This window comes from Hetaerina americana, unplaced genomic scaffold (genome assembly GCF_022747635.1).
Source record: "Hetaerina americana unplaced genomic scaffold, ioHetAmer1.1.p SCAF_8, whole genome shotgun sequence".
Classification (NCBI taxonomy): Eukaryota; Metazoa; Arthropoda; class Insecta; order Odonata; family Calopterygidae; genus Hetaerina; species Hetaerina americana.
Genome location: NW_027287427.1, coordinates 47,717,335 through 47,736,152, shown reverse-complemented (window position 1 = coordinate 47,736,152; position 18,818 = coordinate 47,717,335). Strand labels below are relative to the sequence as shown.

Genomic DNA, 18,818 nt, shown 5'->3' with positions numbered 1-18,818 from the left:
ATGTTGAAAGAAATAATCTAATCACTAAATGGTTTCCATAAATATTATTACATTAATGCCAGGCTGAATTGCGTTATGTATGTTTGAACAAGAGCTCTCATTAAAGTTTTGTTCACCTAATGTACTGTGGAAAATTTTAATGAACTGCAATATTGTGTAATTTGCAATGCGTGATGAAATTTTAAACTTAGTTTAGTGATACAATTTAAATATGCAATATACATATTCGCCTATGCTTGCTTAAGATGAAAAGCCTTTTTCACGAAAATGTTACTTCGTAGCAGAGAACCAAAAAAGTCAAATAGTGACAGATTTGGACTATAAGGAGGGTAAAAATAATTTTCACAAAATTTTCGTAAGATGATTACGATTTCGCAGTGGGTTATGCCGAACCCTCACATTTGGAAATTTTTCATTTCTAACCCTGCAAAGTGCTATTTTTCTATTTGGATGCGTGGATGGCAGCCAATGTATTTTCCGATATTTCTGATAGTGTTTTAAATATAACTCGACCGCCTTCTCTCATAATGGCAGCATCGGTGTTACTGTTTACTTCGGTAGGACCCTTATCTGTATCTTCAGGTCATTCTCCTTTGAAATTAATTTTCATCTTCTAATTGTTCCATAGGGAAGAACAGACACTCTCTCTAAGCATCCTGTAGCATTATAAGGGCAGCGGATATCGAATTCATCAAACGAAAGTTAAGTTTTCTTCAACGGCTTAAATCCCGTAGATGCCGTAGTTAAAATGGAAAATATTAATTATTGCCTGCCTATTGTCTATTGGCTGTCGTTTGTGCGATAAATTAGTAATACGATGTAAACATGTGCAAAAAACAAATGAAGTAGCATAAAATATTTATTTGCACGATAAATTTTGCGAATAAAACTTATGGTCACATATCACTGAATTGGCCCCGTATTATTGTTAATCGTTCATTAAATTAAACATTTGGACAAAATAACTGCATTATTTTAGTAAAGGTGATAAGATAATGATTGAATTGCACACGTTCCAATAATTCCCCCTGGTAACCTAGAGTTCATAGACAATTGACCTCACTCCGCTTCGAAGAAAAGGAAACAAAACATTTTAGATTAAAATGGAGTAAGCAATCGCATTACGGAAGCGGGAGAGGGAATTCGCTCGGCAGAGTGGCGAGGGAGGAGATGGAGAGGGAGGAGAGGAGAGAGGACCAATCTCCTCCCTTGGAGGAGAAAGCGTAAGGCGGAAAGAAGGGCGAGGACTGCGAGTCGCACCTGTGCCAGGAAGGGGGACGAACGGGGAGGCGGAGTAGGATCTGTGGAGCGAATCGCCACCGGAGCAGCCCACCTCCCTCCGCCCTCACCTCCCAAACTCCCGCCACCCCCGTCCACCCTTGGAGAAAGGGCTCGTTCCCTAAGAGATGAGGTCGGGTCGCATCTCCCCGACGTCCCCGCATCCCGTGGCTCCCGGGCAAGGGACTGGGAGATGCCCACGGAGGCGGAAAAATTGGGGAGGGGAGCAGGGAGAGCGGCCGTCGCCACCCAAATTACTTCCCCTTTACTCTCGAGTCCCTCCCGCCCGCTACCCAACCGCCTCCGCGCCAGAGGTGAGGGTGGATGCGAGATGCGATCTGATCGAAGAGAGAGCGGACTCACTTCCCAATACGGCGACCTCCAGTACAGTACGCGCTCAAAAAATGATGCACCCGTGAAAGTGTCCGGGGAGTTTTGGTTCGCCCACCCAAAATGATTCTTCAATTGACAATTTTTCTTCCCGTGCAGGCTAATGGGCGAATGTTTTTGCAACTGGTCTTCTTCGTTACTAAAGTCTGGTTAGCAAAGGGAGTCAATTTTTTTATTTCGACTTTCAACTCCATCGTTATATTGTCTTTGCAAGTATTCCGCGACACAGCTATTTTATTCATGGGTTAAATGATGTTATCACGATATCACTTATCCATCTGTTGCTGCTGCTGAATTTTTAATCCATATTTTAGCACTTTTTTCTACTTAAACGGTCTTTCCGAGTCGATTAAGTATATTTAAACGCTTGAATTAATTTTCCTTCAGCTGATAAATTGTGTAAGAGTTTGAGTGAAGTAAATGTTTACTTGATAGGAAAAAGTATAGAAACACATAAAATCCGCACACTTTCCCCTTCCTTAATTCATTTCCTAATATCGATTACTTAATTCAGTTTAATCCCAATTGCTATTAGTAATACACTGCCTAGTCCTCTAGTCATTAATTATATGATTACTATTATCAACTGCCTTCGTTTTGCTTCTGTCTGATTTAATTTTTTTTATTTTCTGTATTTTTGAAATTTTCAGACTTGCCTAGTTTATGCAAAAAAAGGAGAAGTTCTTCTTTGCAAGAGAGGCAAAAAGGTTCATTTTTTAACTCATTTACTTGTGAGAATGATAAATTTTAACGCTAAAGTAAACATGATTTTATCCATTTACAGGGATTCGATTTTCTGGTAAACAAAAATGGAATGAGCTATTTTTTATTTAATTCCTCCCATGGTCCATGACTTTCGCCTAAAAACTGTTCTAACAAGGGCAACGAGAATTCCTTCAATTTCACCCATGCCTGAGGAGTTGAACGATTAGAGCCAAGCGAAAGAAAGTCCATGCGAAGTCTATTACTCATTGTTCCGGCTCCAATAATGTTTGACCTCAGAGGTTCAGTCAGTATGTTAGACATGTATTCTATGTTCGTCTCTATAAGTAACCACATTACTGCGATAACATACCGTGTACCTTTCCCATTTTTGAGCCCAAACTGATCATTCCTTCCTAAGTAATAAATTTCCCTGCTCTCAATCCTTTTATTGATGATCCGGAGAGCCACTTTAGCTGCGCACGAAATCAAACCTCCTGTTCTCTAAACCTCAAATATGGCAGCCTCTCTTTTTTTTCGATGAGAACGATCGGACGAAATCTTCCGGCCTATTCCCTCCCTCGTAAATGCTACGAATTAGCCAATAAAAACCCTTCCCCCACGTTTCCATGAACCTTTTAGTAGTTCCACGGGAATGCTGTGAACCCCTACAGCCTTACATTATTTCAATTCCCTTAATACCTTTCTATCTCAAAATCCAAAAAGCCTGGACCTAAGCTATTCTGCATATGTTTTTCATATTTTCTGTCTGTGTCTAAGCTTGCCCGCCTCGTGTGTTTAGTATATAGTGTAGTAGTAGTAGTTTAGTATGCAGTATATGTACATGCGTATGTATGTGTATATTATTATTATTAGGTAATCTACCGGTTAAGGTAGGTTTTTGGTTGGACATAATTACTAATTAAATAATTTGTGACCCCCAGAAAAACACAACATCCTACTCTACATCAGGTCCCTCTTCAGCTCTGAGTACTTTCTTCCTCTCTTCATCCCGTCCAACATCCCTATCCTGTTCCTTCCCTTTCCTCGTTTGCCCAACATTCTCCCCTCTATCACAGTCCTCAACATCCCACTGCCGGTCAATACCCCCCTCATCCACTTTTCCTGCCTCCATAGGATTTCTCTCAACAAACCCCTGTCCTCGCCCACCATACCAAGTACTTCCTCATTTGTTTTCTTCTCTGTCCATTTCACCTTCTCCATTCTTCTCCACACCCACATTTCAAAAGCCTCCAGTCTACATGTACATTTATATGCACTCATTTACACGGAAATAGATATAAGGAAAAGGGATAGGAACACATATTAAGGACGAACACGGGAGTGGTGGGGAAGACGGAATCGAACAGATCACAAGTGTAAAAATATTTCCTTGGCCGGGACTTGAACCACGGATTTTTCGCCCTGTCAGGCCGATGCTCTCTGCTCTGATTTCCATATGAATGAATATTTGCCAACCATATGGCAGGTTTTCGTGGGTAAATATATATATATATATATATATATATATATATATATATATATATATATATATGTATATACCACATCAGTTTATTATTTAATTCTTTATTTTTTTACCTAACTTTTTTACATTCTTTCTCTTCCTTCTTTCATCTATCTTTCTGATCATCTCATCTGTAACCTAAGCTTTCCTTGTCTTATTTCAGTTTATTGTTTCTATAGTTTCGTTTACAGCTTTCCATACCCCATTTTTTTCTCCATAGCACCCAGCTTCTCCACTCTAATTTCGACTACAGCCTGCTGATACTCCTTTCTTGACGTTTCGATCAATACTTCAATGTTCCATATCCTATGCCGTCTCTCTTGTCTAACCTTTTTGAATCGAGACCTTCATTTCGTTATTACTACATTGTAATATGAATCCGCATCCGCTCCCAGGAAACTGTGTGAATCGACCATGTGGTTAATAAATATGTACATAGTCATAATATACGTGTATGGTAGTCACAATATAGTCCAAATGATTTATTTCTGAATTAATGGCCATTTTCAACGAATAATCATTCCAGTTATTTCCCTCTAATTTATCGTATACTCTGTCAACTACTTCCTCCTATGCTTAATTTTTGACATGAGCATTACCTACATACTCGTACAGGAATTACCTGTATACCTGTTTACATATTGACATGTTAAAGATATTACCTGTATACCTGTTAAATTACAAATATTCCTGGTTCATCTTTCACTTCTACTATGTGCATTCTACCAGTCACCTTCTCTATGTTAAATACGCTTTTACCTACTTTTTTGTTTAATGTTATAGCCACACTTCGCTGGCTCTCATCCCCTCCGCTGTAGGTTACTCTATAACTACTACTCCAGTAATTCTTTGCTATCCTTGCATCTCACCCCATATAGCCCTGAAATATCCGTTTCCACGCCCCATATTTCTCTCTGTATTTTCTAATTTTCCTGTCCTCAACATCGTGATGAAATTCCATGTCTTCATTCTAACTAACTCGGTCGTTTTCTGTGTCTTCTGTACTGCTACTGTTAATTTCGCTTTGCAAATATTTTATGAGATGACGACCACGGCAGCCTTTCCTCTCCCGCTACCAGGTGCGACAAACGGCCGGTTGGGTAGAGCCCATTAGTTGTCAGTTATTATTTTCTCTATACTGTGCAGCACAAAAATCTTGGGATCAATAGTTGAGGTGGTTTCTCTTTGCCTTCCTCAATAGTTTCTTTAACGTGACACCATCACTCAAAGGCCCCCCTTTGCAGGCGCCTCTCAGAGGAACAGACGCTGCGCGGGCAACCTTTTGTCTGGTTCCGACCCTTCGATCTCTCTGGCATGGGTGACCAGTAGCAAATATCACTCACGGCACGAAATGGTTTTTATTTTGGAAGGAACAGAGAAAGCTTTATGATGCAAGCTTAATTATGTTCCAATAGTCTGCTTCAAAAACCACTGCTTGGATTTCTGTCTAACTCCAAAACAAATCCAGGAGTGAAGAGATCATCTCGAGCTCAACATATGATGTTTTTGTGTTTTTTGCGTTGATCACCAATACATTGAAAGATCTAAATGAATATGAAAAATTAATTTTATCGGATTTTTTTCTGAATTAAATATTATTAAAATATATCATGTTGCGTCATCACCCCAGGGCGATGACGCAAGTTCCGTTAACAAAGTGAGTTAGAATTTTTTGTAGTGACCACATTCAGGATTTCGGAAAATATGAAGTTAGTTTAAATACATAGCAATCCTCTTTACAAAATCACATCAGTTTTTAGTTCAAGTTTAATTTAGCTCCGGCCTTATGAAAACGTTCAACGTATAACACTCCTACTTACCTCATCCCAGCGTGTATTTCAGAAAAGTAATGCGATGACTTGAAAAGCAAGTATGTGGAGGTATTGAAAGGAGTTGTCACCTTAGCGATGGGTCGCAGCGCAAATGTTAGGATCGAAATGGACCGCCTTTTCCTTACAGTCTGAAATTCAATTTCCCACTCCCGGATACCCAAGTAAACAAGTCACCCCTGAATAAATAGTCGATCTCTCTCACAAACTGGGTTTTCCGATATTTTTCATCTTCTTTTTTCAACCTTAAATTCATGGTTTCCATGTGTATCCAGATATCAGAAAAATTCTCGATTTTAAAACTCGTTATTGAACTATTAAAATTTTATTTAAAAATAAACCATTTTTTTATTTTATTCCTCGTCTGAAATCTCAGAATACTCAATATCCTCTTCATCAGGCAAAATAACAATGGCATTTAAATGAGAAATAATATTATGTTTGGTAACAGTGGGTATCATGTCGCAAATTGCATTTAATGTTGAATAAAAATGATTATCTTTTTTCCTTGATTTTTATAGCATTTTATAGTTAGTATCAGGTTTTCCTTGGTTCCGTACCATCATTGAGTTTTGACACCCGAACGAATTGACCCAATGGCTAGATTACTGTTTGATTTTCAAAAATGGTTTTATTTCCAAAAATTGAAAAAATTGCTCTTCATTCAGTTAAAATACCCTTATATTTTCAGTGAAATTGCATTGAATGCCTTTTTACTTCAGTTTTTTCCTAAATAATTAAACATATTCCAAGCATATAATTGATAGAGCACTAGAAGTATTTATCCTTTGAAATCATAATGTTAAGGACGTCATGTCCTGTCGCGGTCCTGATGGCTTAATCAACCTAATTCCTATGAGTTATTGTTTTTGAAACCATTCTATGCTGTTAACTTTCTTTTGAGAAGCAATCTCGAAAATAAATTTTATATATTCCTTCTGAATAGCTTTAATGTTTTTTAAATGTATTATTTGGTATGGCAGGGTGCGTAGCATTTTCTTCTGAAAATATAACGTGATATTTTTGCGGCTAGTTATTTTTTTTCAAACGTAACACAAATGAAAGCACAGTTGTTTCACTGAAAAACGCAAAATACATAAATATCGGTGAATCAATTTCAAGCCTTTGCTGATTATTTTCATATTGAATTTTGTGACTTTTGCATTAACTTCTTTTCAAACTTCAATATGTTATGAGTTTCTGAATAATTATTTCATTTTTGTAAAGTTTCGACATTGAATTTCATATAATTTTTCATTTGAGTGTATTTTGTATGCCACTGAAAGTGTATTTCGAATTTAAAGTAATTTTATGTCTTTATAATTTTTCAGATAATCAAATTTGTCCCATTAGTGCTATTTTTTGCAGCGAAATCATTAAATTAAACAATAAAATTAAAATCTCTATAATAACACTAATTAATTCATTATTATATTAAGAATATTTCTCTTATGATAGAAATGTATGCATTTCTTTTAACAAGATTCATTTTTTTTATTTTTCCCCACTTGCTTCCCCCGCCCATTCCAAGGAGTGTGATTTAATGAGTAAGCATTGAATTCTCTCTTGAAGATTAATTTCTCCGTTAGGCCGTGGATATAAAATACATCGTCTAAGAAACAACATCACATTTTTACACCTCTCGCAACAATAGTTTCTTAATAGTTATGTAGAGGATATGTGGGCTCCTCATTTACGCGAAAGCCGGAGATTTTCTTACGTATGTTCCAGTATTGCACCATTAAAATATTATCTGAGTGAAATCTATTGTTTTACCTGTATGATCAGAAAAAAGTGTAGCATGGTATCCAAAATAAATCTGGAACGTTAGCCTTTTTCACAGCGTATTCCAAAATCCATCTGCTTCCGGAAAAATGTTTTAATTAACATATAACCATTGTGTAATACCTCCTTTCTAATAATGTAAGATCCAAATACTATTGTCATGCATCATTACTGCCCAAGTCATCTTAAGATAACACATCAAGTCCGCCTTGTTCATCACTCTTGTTCAATTTTTGCTATTATCAAGTTACTCGTAAGTCACTATTGAGTTTTATAGTGGCAATTCTGGGCCATTATTTGATTAAATTATAAGCATAATAAATATCGATAGTTGTAGTTCGTGTACATTTGGGATCGCGCTGGTTCGGTTTCCAATAGCTTCCTACCCCGATGTTTCTGGTTCGATTCACGGGAGTGGCAAAATTTTTATTTAAAGATCCCGATCTCTAATTAGGCACCATATTGTGAGCACCACAAGTGAAGTACGACGTCCGTCGAACGGGACGTTGAATTGTGAAACCCTAAACGTAACTTTCGTCAAAGCGAGTTAAAGCCGATGCCAAACCCCTCTTCAGCCATTGCCTTTAAGTCCGTCCCGCACACTTATATCCGCCTATCCTTTAGTGGCAAAAATTACCAAAGCTATGGTTTTTTTCCACGCATAGCTACGACCAATACTCGAAGCGCCACCAGTAATCGTAAAGTTGTGAAGCGTGCACGGATCTAAAGGCATTATCACGATGAAGCGTCTTTGGTACACCAACTGAAAGAGGGGAATGTAGCCTCTTTAGGGAGCATCACCTGGATTAGAAACAGCGCTTCTTGTAGGGATTATACTATATGATAGATCCCGCCAGTCTCTCAAACTCTTTCCGCAACAGTGTTGTGTACTCCGACCACCCTCCTCTTCATCCTCCCCCGCACATTCCGCCCACCGGTCCCCACCACCGCCCCTCCTCCAACCTACGAGCATTGTCTCCGCACGAATTTCTTCTAAGCTGCTCTGTCTCAAACTTATAACCGCATACTCCCACCTTCCGACCTTTCTCTCTCAACCTCCACAGGCCCCCAGCCCTCCCTCTACTTTTCCGCCTACATCAAGCAGCTCTTTTCCTAACATTTTATGCCATTCATAAGGCAAATCTTTAATCAATCCATCACCTTCTTTGCGCTTCGCAACTTGTTATACCTCCAATGTTTCTCAAGAAGCGATTACAAAGACGGATTTAGCGATTATTACCGCTGTGTATTCTAGATGTCTATATGCTTATTTCACTTTGTTCAGTTTTTATTAGAACTTAAAATTTAAGGTATTGCACGCTAAATCAGTAATTTGGTGAGACTGCAATTTTTGTAATATTCGCTACAAATACATTTATAATGTATATTATCAACTAAGTGGGTATTTGTAGAAAAAAATCTAATTAACTTTTTCACATGATACCTCTAACCAAAATTTGCTCTTGCGTGTGACGATGCAAGAAGTGATGTTGTATCATTTTATTCAATGTTTCCAAAAACATTATCGCAATTAACGGTGGACAAGAATTTAATAATATTATTAAAAGCAATTAAATTATTCTAATTACCATCAATTCAGCGCTGCAAACGCATGTACTAGTTTTTAATTAGTTTGTGACTGTATTTAAATATTCAATATTTTTAAACTCGATTGAATTGTAAAACTAGCGTATTTAACTTAAATACTCTTTTGAATTGGTTTTTTATTGGTCTCATTTTCTCAAAGTATTGGCATGTTTGGTGCATAGAAAATTCACTGGTTGGACTGTTACATATATATTGCAATCTACTGATGGGTTTAAATAATATGAACAAATATAATTATTAATATTTCTGATTAATCATTAATGACTATCGGATATCAGCTTAATTTGCCTTTGAAATGTATATTTATCAATTTTCCACGGATTTGCCATTCTCACATCATTACATAGAAATTTTACTTTAGCCCACTGTTTAAAATGAGGTCTCGGAAAGTAAACAAACATTGCCCTGAACCCCAAACCTTTTTCTAACATAAGTAAAATTTTATTTTATGCCTTAATTATTTCCTCCCTTTTTCATGATAACATCCTCCAGTTCTGTGCTAAATCTCTTCCGCCTCCTCATATCCGCTTAACATATAATGTCATTTATGTGGAAACGCATTATTTTTCCTCTTTAGCTCTCATTATATCCTTCATCAACGTTAACGACTAAGTAATAGATATTATCCTCTATCTAATGAACTTATTCCATCTGATATAATCAGAGTCATTGCGTAACCCGGCCAGAAATTAATTCGTTAAATATCGAATAAATAAAATGATTTCTTTATTAATATGATTCGATTTCATCAGATGACTCCTGAAACTATGTCGTTCATCCCTCTTTTTTCAATGGAAATACAAATGCTCCAATATATTATTCTGCGCTCACGCATACCAAAGGTCAATATTGCTACATGAGTGGAGGAGCCAATATTATTATATAGCTTTCCATGGAGCACTCACATGTATACGCACAAACAGACACGCACTCACGAGACCACGGAAACACATATCTGCTCAAGCCACACTCAGAAAAATGTGCGCGGGCTTCTTTCCGTCACTCAACCCTTTCATTTTACATCTCTCTTTCAATGCTCTCCTCTCTCTCTTTCTCTCCAAACAGAGGCACAGCATCCACGGAATGATGGAGGAGGAAAACGTCGTGCGGCCCCACCAAGAGATGGCGCAGCTGACTCTGGAGGAAAAGAAGTTCCTATTGGCGGTCGAGAGGGGAGACGTAGCGTCGACAAGAAGGTAAGCGAGTCTGTCTCCGCACCGCTTTGGAATTCCATTCAACAACAGAGATACAATTAAAATCAAGCCATCTTGTGACCCTCAAGAGATATTTACGTGTAGTTTTATCCTAATTATTACTACGAAGTCTCTGGATTATAAAGGTGAAAACTATAACGGTAGCATAAACGTGCATCTCAATTAACTTAGCGCTGCATCAAATGGACTAGCGTAGATTGGAGGCTATTGATATGAGTCATCAAAATAATGGAGAAATACAAGGCATAGTCAATGCTTTACTTATTCAATTCAAGGTTTTCCGATGCATTTAAATATTGACGGGTCAGAACAAAGTTTTACGCATGCAGCGTCGTCTGTTGATTGTATTCAAAGTTATTGTGAGTGGAAGACACAGTAATCATGCCTTTTATTAGTTTTGCCTTTCGGTGAATGCAGGTATCGATATCACCCACAATCGTTGCTCCAACCAATTGCGAAGTGCGTGCAGTGATACAATTGCGTGTAAAAGGATCATCAGCTGATCGAATTCATCGGGAGTTGCGCCTAGTTTATGGACTTTAAGAAATGAGTGAAGGAAAGGTTAGACAATGTCATCGAGATATCTAAAATAACGGCACAAGTGTATATGATGAAGATCGGAGGGGCATTCATGGAATCTAGACCGAGGAAATTGTTCAACAAGTGGATCAAGAACTGCGATCTGATCGACGATGGACGAATTGTGCTCTGGCTGATGAATTTCCTATTGTTGAACGCATCACTATTTACACGATTGATATGGAAAAGCTCGGATATTACAAATTGTGTGTAAGATATGTCCAGAAAATTCTTACCGACCAACATAAGAGAGCAAAGAACTTTAAGTGCGCGAGCATTTTTGGACCGCTATCGGGAAGACGAAGATTACATCTAACAACTTTTTTCTCTTTTGGCACTTGAAACAGTGGCTTGGTTGGCAGCGGTTTGAAGACGACGAAGGACTATTGTTGTCAACTGCTTCAAATCCCATGTGGGGAAATTCTGAGCTGAGGGATCAAAGAAACTTTACGAAAAGTACTTAAAAGTGAAAGGCTTTACAATAATGTAATGAAGTGATAGTAGGTTTGTAGTTAAACTAAATTTGTCATTAATAATTATTTTTAACGAATATATCTATATATATGTGTGTGTGTATATATATATATATATATATATATATATATGCTTTCGTAGACGTAACACAGAAGTGCCGAATAGTACAATACACAGTAACACACAATATAGAAACACAAAAAAAGAAGAACACTCACACGTTATTTCTTGATATTTCGACGGAAACAATCCGTCTTCCTCTGAAGATATAGAAGTAATGAAGATATAGAAGTAATGGATTACTTCTATATCTTCAGAGGAAGACGGATTGTTTCCGTCGAAATATCAAGAAATAACGTGTGAGTGTTCTTCTTTTTTTGTGTTTCTATATTGTGTGTTACTGTGTATTATATATATATATATATATATATATATATATATATATATATATATATAAACGATTGTACGGAAAAACTCACACGAGCGGCACAATAATGGGCTGACACAATATAGCACAAATAGAATAGAATAGCAACATTCAAACGGACACTCACACGGTAAATTGTTCGAGCTTTCGGCCCTCTAAAATATTTTCAGTCTCTCTTGAAGAAGGCCTCTGAGAGGGCCGAAAGCTCGAACAATTTACCGTGTGAGTGTCCTTCTAAATGTTGCTATTCTATTCTATTTGTGTTATATTGTGTCAGCCCATATATATATAAACTAATGAGTATATTGCAGATAATAGGAATAGATTGGAGGGAAAGGAGGCTAATCCGCAACCTGTACATGTCTCAGACTGCTCAGGTGCGAGTGGGGAACGGGGAGTCCGGTTGGGCAGTGTTAGGAAGAGGTGTAAGGCAGGGTTGCCCATTATCACCGTTGCTGTTCAACCTGTATGCAGAGGAAATGATTAAAGAGGCATGGGAAGAACTGGAGGTAGAAATGAAGGTGGGCGGGGAATTCATAAAATCAGTTAGGTTTGATGATGACCAAGCTTTAGTTTGTCAGTCAGCCAAGGGGCTGCAAGCATTGCTGAGTGGATTGGAAATTCAGTGCGACAGGTATGGGATGAGAATCAATATTAAGAAAACAAAGGTTATGCGATTTTCTAGAAAGAAAAAGGCTAAGCTTAACATTAAAGTAGGAGGGTAAAAACTAGAGCAGGTAGAACAGTTTACGTATCTCGGTAGTGTTTTGGACCAACACGGTCAAAGTAGTAGGGACATAAGGAGAAGAATTGCGCTAGGCAAAGAAGCTTTCACAAGGAGGAGGGAGTTGATGACAGGGACTTTGAGTAAGGATGTTAAGAAAAGACTCGTAAAAACCTTGATATGGAGCGTAGCTATGTACGGTGCGGAAACGTGGTCATTGAAGCAGGAGGATAGACGTAGATTGGAGGCTTTTGAAATGTGGGTGTGGAGAAGAATGGAGAAGGTGAAATGGACAGAGAAGAAAACAAATGAGGAATTACTTGGTATGGTGGGCGAAGAGAGGGGTTTGTTGGGAGCAATCCTATGGAGGCAGGAAAAGTGGATGAAGGGGGTGTTGGCCGGCAGTGGGATGTTGAAGACTGTGATAGAGGGTAGAATGTTGGGCAAAAGAGGAAAGGGAAGGAATAGGATAGGGATGTTGGACGGGATGACGGGAGGAAGAAAGTACTCAGAGATGAAGAGGGACCTGATATAGAGTAGGATGATGGATTTTGTGTTTTGTGGGAGTAGTAAAATATTTGTTTGGTAGTTGTGTCCATCCAAAAACCTACCTTAACCGGTAGATTACCTTTAATAAATAATAATTAATTATATATATATATATATGTGTGTGTGTGTGTGTGTTTTAAGATCAAGCAGCCCTAACTCGTCAAATATGCCTTGTAAAACCACTGGAAAAAACCGACGAAGAAGTTGTTCTAAGGGTAGGGAAAGATAAATGGCTGTTGGAAGAAGTTAGAAGAAAGCAGGAAAAGTGACTGCAAGATATACTGAGAGGAAATGGGGGACTGGAAACGGTCATTGGGCGTAGAATTCGATGGCGATGTAGTGGGAGAATATAATAGGCATTTTTGATAGAATTAAGGTAAAGAGAAATTGTGCTGCGGTAAACAATTGGTTATATAAATATTTATAATGGTTTAGGTTCCATGCTGCTTCCGGGAATCACCGTCGCGTAGGTTGGCTTCTTGGACAATAGTTTCGCCAACAGTCCAGTCAGGTCGATGTGAGCTAACTTACACCTGAATATGCCTCCAGGATAGACTTAGACCACCATCATCAGATAAACTTCGCGAAAGCCTTATAATTATTTTATTTAGAATGGTTTTTTAGTTTATTTTTTATCATATTACCAAGGGGTTAGGAGAAGAGAGACGTCTAGTGTCAGACTCTATTCCTAAAACCTACCCTAACTGGGTATACTAATGCTTTCTGACTAAATCTTAAGTCTCATACCTGAGAATAAATTAAATATAGTAAAATCTGGCCACGAAAAGGATCAGTGGACAGCATGCTACAAATTAAGGCGCTATTCTTTTGTCCCCGATCGGTGGTCGCGACCACTCGACCGAGTGGTCCGCCTCCTCCCGCCCACCTCTCCAATGTCCCTCGCAATAAACTCCCCATCCCCGCTGGATAGAGCTTTCCCTCCTTCTCTATCCCCTTCCATTTTCAGTGTCCTTCTTTGCGATGTATATCTATTATATATATATATATATATGTATATATATATATATATGTATATAAATATATGTGTATATATATATATATGTATATATATATATGTATATAAATATATGTGTGTATATATATATATATATATATATATATATATATATATATATATATATATATATATATATATATATATATATATATATATATATGCTCTCGAAGAAAAGGCGGCCCTTTCAACGTCGCCATCCCACCTCCCTCTACCCCGTACCGCCCCAATGATAAGCTCTCAGGGCTATGACGGCGAGTGCTTTAATCCTTTTGTGCTCTAATGAAAATGGAGAGATGCCTAATGTAATCCAGCGCCGCTGCACTGAGGACGAAGAATTATATTAATCCTAAAAAGATGGAGATTTGCCCGAAGGAAAGTGTCGAAAACATAAATGAGGGAAGCTTCGTGAAAATTCACAGAACAAGTCAGATTCAAGTCAGGTTTGGGTATAGTGTAGGAAATGGAAATAAGTAATGTTGGTGAAAGTAGTATAAAATAGAGTCTCGTAAAAGTAAAAGAAAATTTGGTTCTTTACAAATCAAAAACAATGCAGAGAGGATATTTCTGCTCAGTGAAGAGAATTTCCCATGATGATATATAATTTAATTTTTGAAATTATTTATTTTTCCCTGTTTAAGTAAGAACTTTCTCTCATTGCTCATGAATATATTATGTTTATGTAAAACATAATAGTTTTAAAAGTGAGTTTCATCCTGTTTTTTTGCCTGTAACGAATTTTCTTCAACATTAATTATGATACAAAAATATTAAATCAGTTTATTGAATGTGAATTTTTAGCCTGACTCTTACTACGTCTCAGATGACATAGCTTAGAATAAATTTAATATAGATACAATTTTGACGCTGAGGGTATCATTGAGGAGTATATTAAATATTTTAGGTTACATGTTTTATCAATAAACGGTCAACTAGTAGTAACTTAGCACCTATTACAAAAACCGAAAAATTAGCTTGCCACATAGGAATAACTATTTAAAACGGATAGTGAACACTTAAATCACCGATATTTTAAAATCTCGGGTGAAACAAACCAAAAGCTATTAAAATATTTATCACTATAGGAACTTTCCACTAACTAAAATGAAAATACTGGCAGATTATTCAGTAAAATCTGTTTGTAGAATTTTCAGAGCGATGGAGATTCGTATTCATTTTTCAATGCATGTGAACTAAAGGTGCGATGGTCTAACTGGTAGAGTCGACACCTCTGGGCCCTCTCAGCTTCACTCAACTTGTGTCAATTATCAAATTATTAATATCGAGTAAAAATATCTACCTGGGAAAAAACAGGCGGCACAGGGAAAGTAACCGGCCCTCTCTACCCTAATGTGTGAATTTAATGAACCATATAGGTCTTAGTATCATGTGGTTTTATTCTCTTTCACAGGTGGTCACCTAACACTCCTACCACATACCCTTGCGGCGGCTTAGGAGGTATTCTCGTAGATGTAGATGTATCACGTGAGCTCTATCCACACCTATCAAACTAATTTTTGGTTCGTACTGCGGTTTTTATGTTGAGTTTCTTTAACAAACATTGAGGTTTGATAGAGCTAATTTTCTTGCTATTTTGGAATTTATGAAAGGCAATAATCTTGTTGAAACGAAAAATTTCCCGTTTAAAATTATTTTAAAACGCGATATCAGTTAATTATGCCCTACTTTAAAATATAAAATGAAAGCAATTAAGACACCTGTGAGATCATTTCAAAAGTATACTTAAAACTCTAACCAAGAAGTGCATATACCTGTTTGCAATGCAATCTCTGACTGCCATCGTACATCCGTGTAAACGTTTTCACAATGCCAAAGGCATTTTTTCCAACGCCATATCTTTTCGCCTCTTTTGTTTGCACTACCCTGTAGATAGTGCTATCAAATACGTGTGTAATGAAAGACTGACCCAATTTCATTAAAACTTTGATTTTCATATTAATTTAAAGCGTTCAGATATTTCGGTGTTTTCTAATTCTTTCCGAGTACATTGCCATGCGCCTCCGCGTAAAATAAATAAATCGAAATCAAAAATAACTGATGATGTTTACCAAGAGATTTGTTTCCATTTTCCACGCGATTAGGCTTGAGATTTCCTTTGCGGACGGAAGCTTGGGTGATATTTTTGTAAACTTGGCTCGTGGACTGTTTTTGCAATGAGATGTTATTTTTTTTTTAATAGGACGTCCATTCCTTCCCATCCCTTTCCACGCGAATCCCCCAACCACGTTCCCATCCACGAGCTCCCCCCCCCCTTTTACTCCCGGCGGTCTTTTAACAAGCAGCGGGTCTCATGCATGGAAAAAAATCGCACACACACAGCTGTCCGCACTTGGTGCGTAACGCGCTCTACGTCATTCCCATAACTTTGCCACTGGATGCAGGTCTTCCTATCAAAGCATCCCGGTGTAGGCGCGAGGCATACTCTACTTCACGCCTGCGAAGGCCTGCCGCAAATCTGGGATAAACGAAAATGGGCGTCTACTTCGATCGGAATGTCCCACCATTAAGCGGGCCTCAATGTGCTATCTATTCTCAGTGCCCTTCTCGGTCAAAGTGGGTGCTGACGACCAAAGGAGCATTAGTGGCTAATTGAGGAAGGAGGGCATCTGCCAGGGTCATATACGTCAGCCGTTTTAGCGGCTTTGCTGATAGAGGATGTCAAGACTCAATAGTGGCCCCAAATCTAGTAAAGCAAAAGCCTATAACAATTTATATAATTGAGGTAATTCAGTAAGAAGCTCTTCATTTCAATTCATATTACTTTAGTTCATATAAATTATCTATAGATAAAAAAACTGTATGTAATTGTTCCCTTTATGTGACATTAGTAGTGTAAACAAATAACTGATGTAAAAAGGAAGCAATTGACGTCAATTGAAAGTGTAAATGCGCATATAAAACTGAATTAAGACATCATAGGATACAAGCTTAACATCTAATATCCCTGCTACCAAAAGCTAGTTTTTTATAATTCTAACAAATGTTTTTAAATAATATCTAAATAATGAGAAAACTGGCAGGAATTTTAAGTTTTCGTTTTTTTCAGATTCAACTTTTTGGATCGCGTTTAAAAAAATAAGAACTAATTTCAGAGTCGATCTCTTATTCCAATCAGTTATTAATAATAATTTTAAATAGAAATTTTGATTTTTCCTTCAGGAAAATAATCTATGTTTCAAAATGAAAATTTCTCATTTGTCAACAAAAATTTTCGAGTTTAAAATAAACGTTTTATACTTCAAGTCACATACTTACGCACTTAAATTGCTCGATGCTCAGCTTTATTCTGAATTCTAAACATTCCTAACACTACAACTAATTCAATGGTTAAAAGCTAATATAAAAATACTATTTTTAATTTTGCCTGGTATTGTGGGCTTGAAATTGGAATAGAAATGCGAAATTGAATATATACATATTTAATAATCGACTTTGAAAGAAATTTTATCCTCGCAATATCTAAGTAATGAGAATACATTTTTTAGGTACCCCAAGTTTTATATATTCAGCAGATTCGCCAATATCAACATAAAATCACGGAATGTTCTCAAAATGTTAGTATTTTTTAGTTTTAACTAAAATTATGTATGTTAGTAAAATATTTGCATTCATATAGACATTTCAATCCGTTTTTTTATCAAAGTCAGAACAATGAGATCATTTTCGTGTTCATCTACATACTTGTATATACATGAGCATCGTTATCATCGTATCAATATTAACGTTACCACCGTCATGGAAAAATATCTTGTTCTCTTTCTTTATTTTACGTTTAATTTCCTTTGTTTTAGCGTTTCAAAGAAACGTTGTAGTAGAGGATTACAAAAGAATGATAGAAAGAAGACTATCTGTCTGTCTGATTGATTTACACTCTCGTATGTTTCGTCTCTGCAATCTGAGTTAAAATTGGAAAGACGGAAACACAAGCACAAACAACTATAAAATTTGAGAAAAACTCTTTATTTTATCTTTTTCTCTTCCCTTCCTAAAAAAAGCCGGTGAGCGGAACCTATTCTATTTTTCATTTTTACTATTGAATGGTTTTCAAGAATAAAATTCACCATAAACATCCATCCAATGGATTCCTAGAAGTTTTTTAGACAAATAACTCAGCCTCTGTATAGATGTTTGGAATGACAGGTTCGATATCAATGAATATTGATATTTCTTTTTAATGGAGAGGTTAATTTTGAACACCAGCGTTTTAATAATAAACATAGTAATAATAAACACTTTTTATTGCTCTGGGAGCAAAGTCCCTTGGAGCAGAATACATGTTACATGAGGTTTTCAGACCTATGGAGGGAAACAGGGCGTTTTGGCGTGAAAATAATCAAAACATAAGTTTATCGGTCTATTTTTAACCAAAAACTGAATTAAAAATTCAGTGAATGATCATTTAAAGCACCGCCATTTCTATGATTTAAAATGATTTAATCAATACTGGGGCAAAAAATTAAATAATTCGCAATTTTTATTATAAATATGTTCATTAAACCGTACATTTTCAAGCGTTATTTCGTTTATTTCCTCAGGATAAATCGCCAAAGGAATCAAGTTCCGGCTGTTTTTTGCCTGCACCTAAATACTCCTTACCCTTTTTAGCGTTTTGTACAACTACTTAATTTCTCATGCATCACTTTTGGTGCATTCCATTCTTGGTCTTCTACTTTAGTTGCTTAAATCCACTCTCCCTTA

The 18,818-nt window shown here is 36.9% G+C and overlaps 1 protein-coding gene across 1 annotated transcript in view; it reads left to right on the top strand.

The window, feature by feature from the left end:
* Positions 1-18,818, top strand: part of Trpgamma (Transient receptor potential cation channel gamma) — a 268,518-nt gene that overhangs the window by 160,606 nt on the left and 89,094 nt on the right. Inside the window, exon 2 of the mRNA XM_071596868.1 lies at positions 10,183-10,313. Within this exon, the coding sequence (XP_071452969.1) occupies positions 10,201-10,313 (113 nt within the window). The 5' untranslated portion in view covers positions 10,183-10,200. The remainder of the gene's footprint in view (positions 1-10,182; positions 10,314-18,818) is intronic.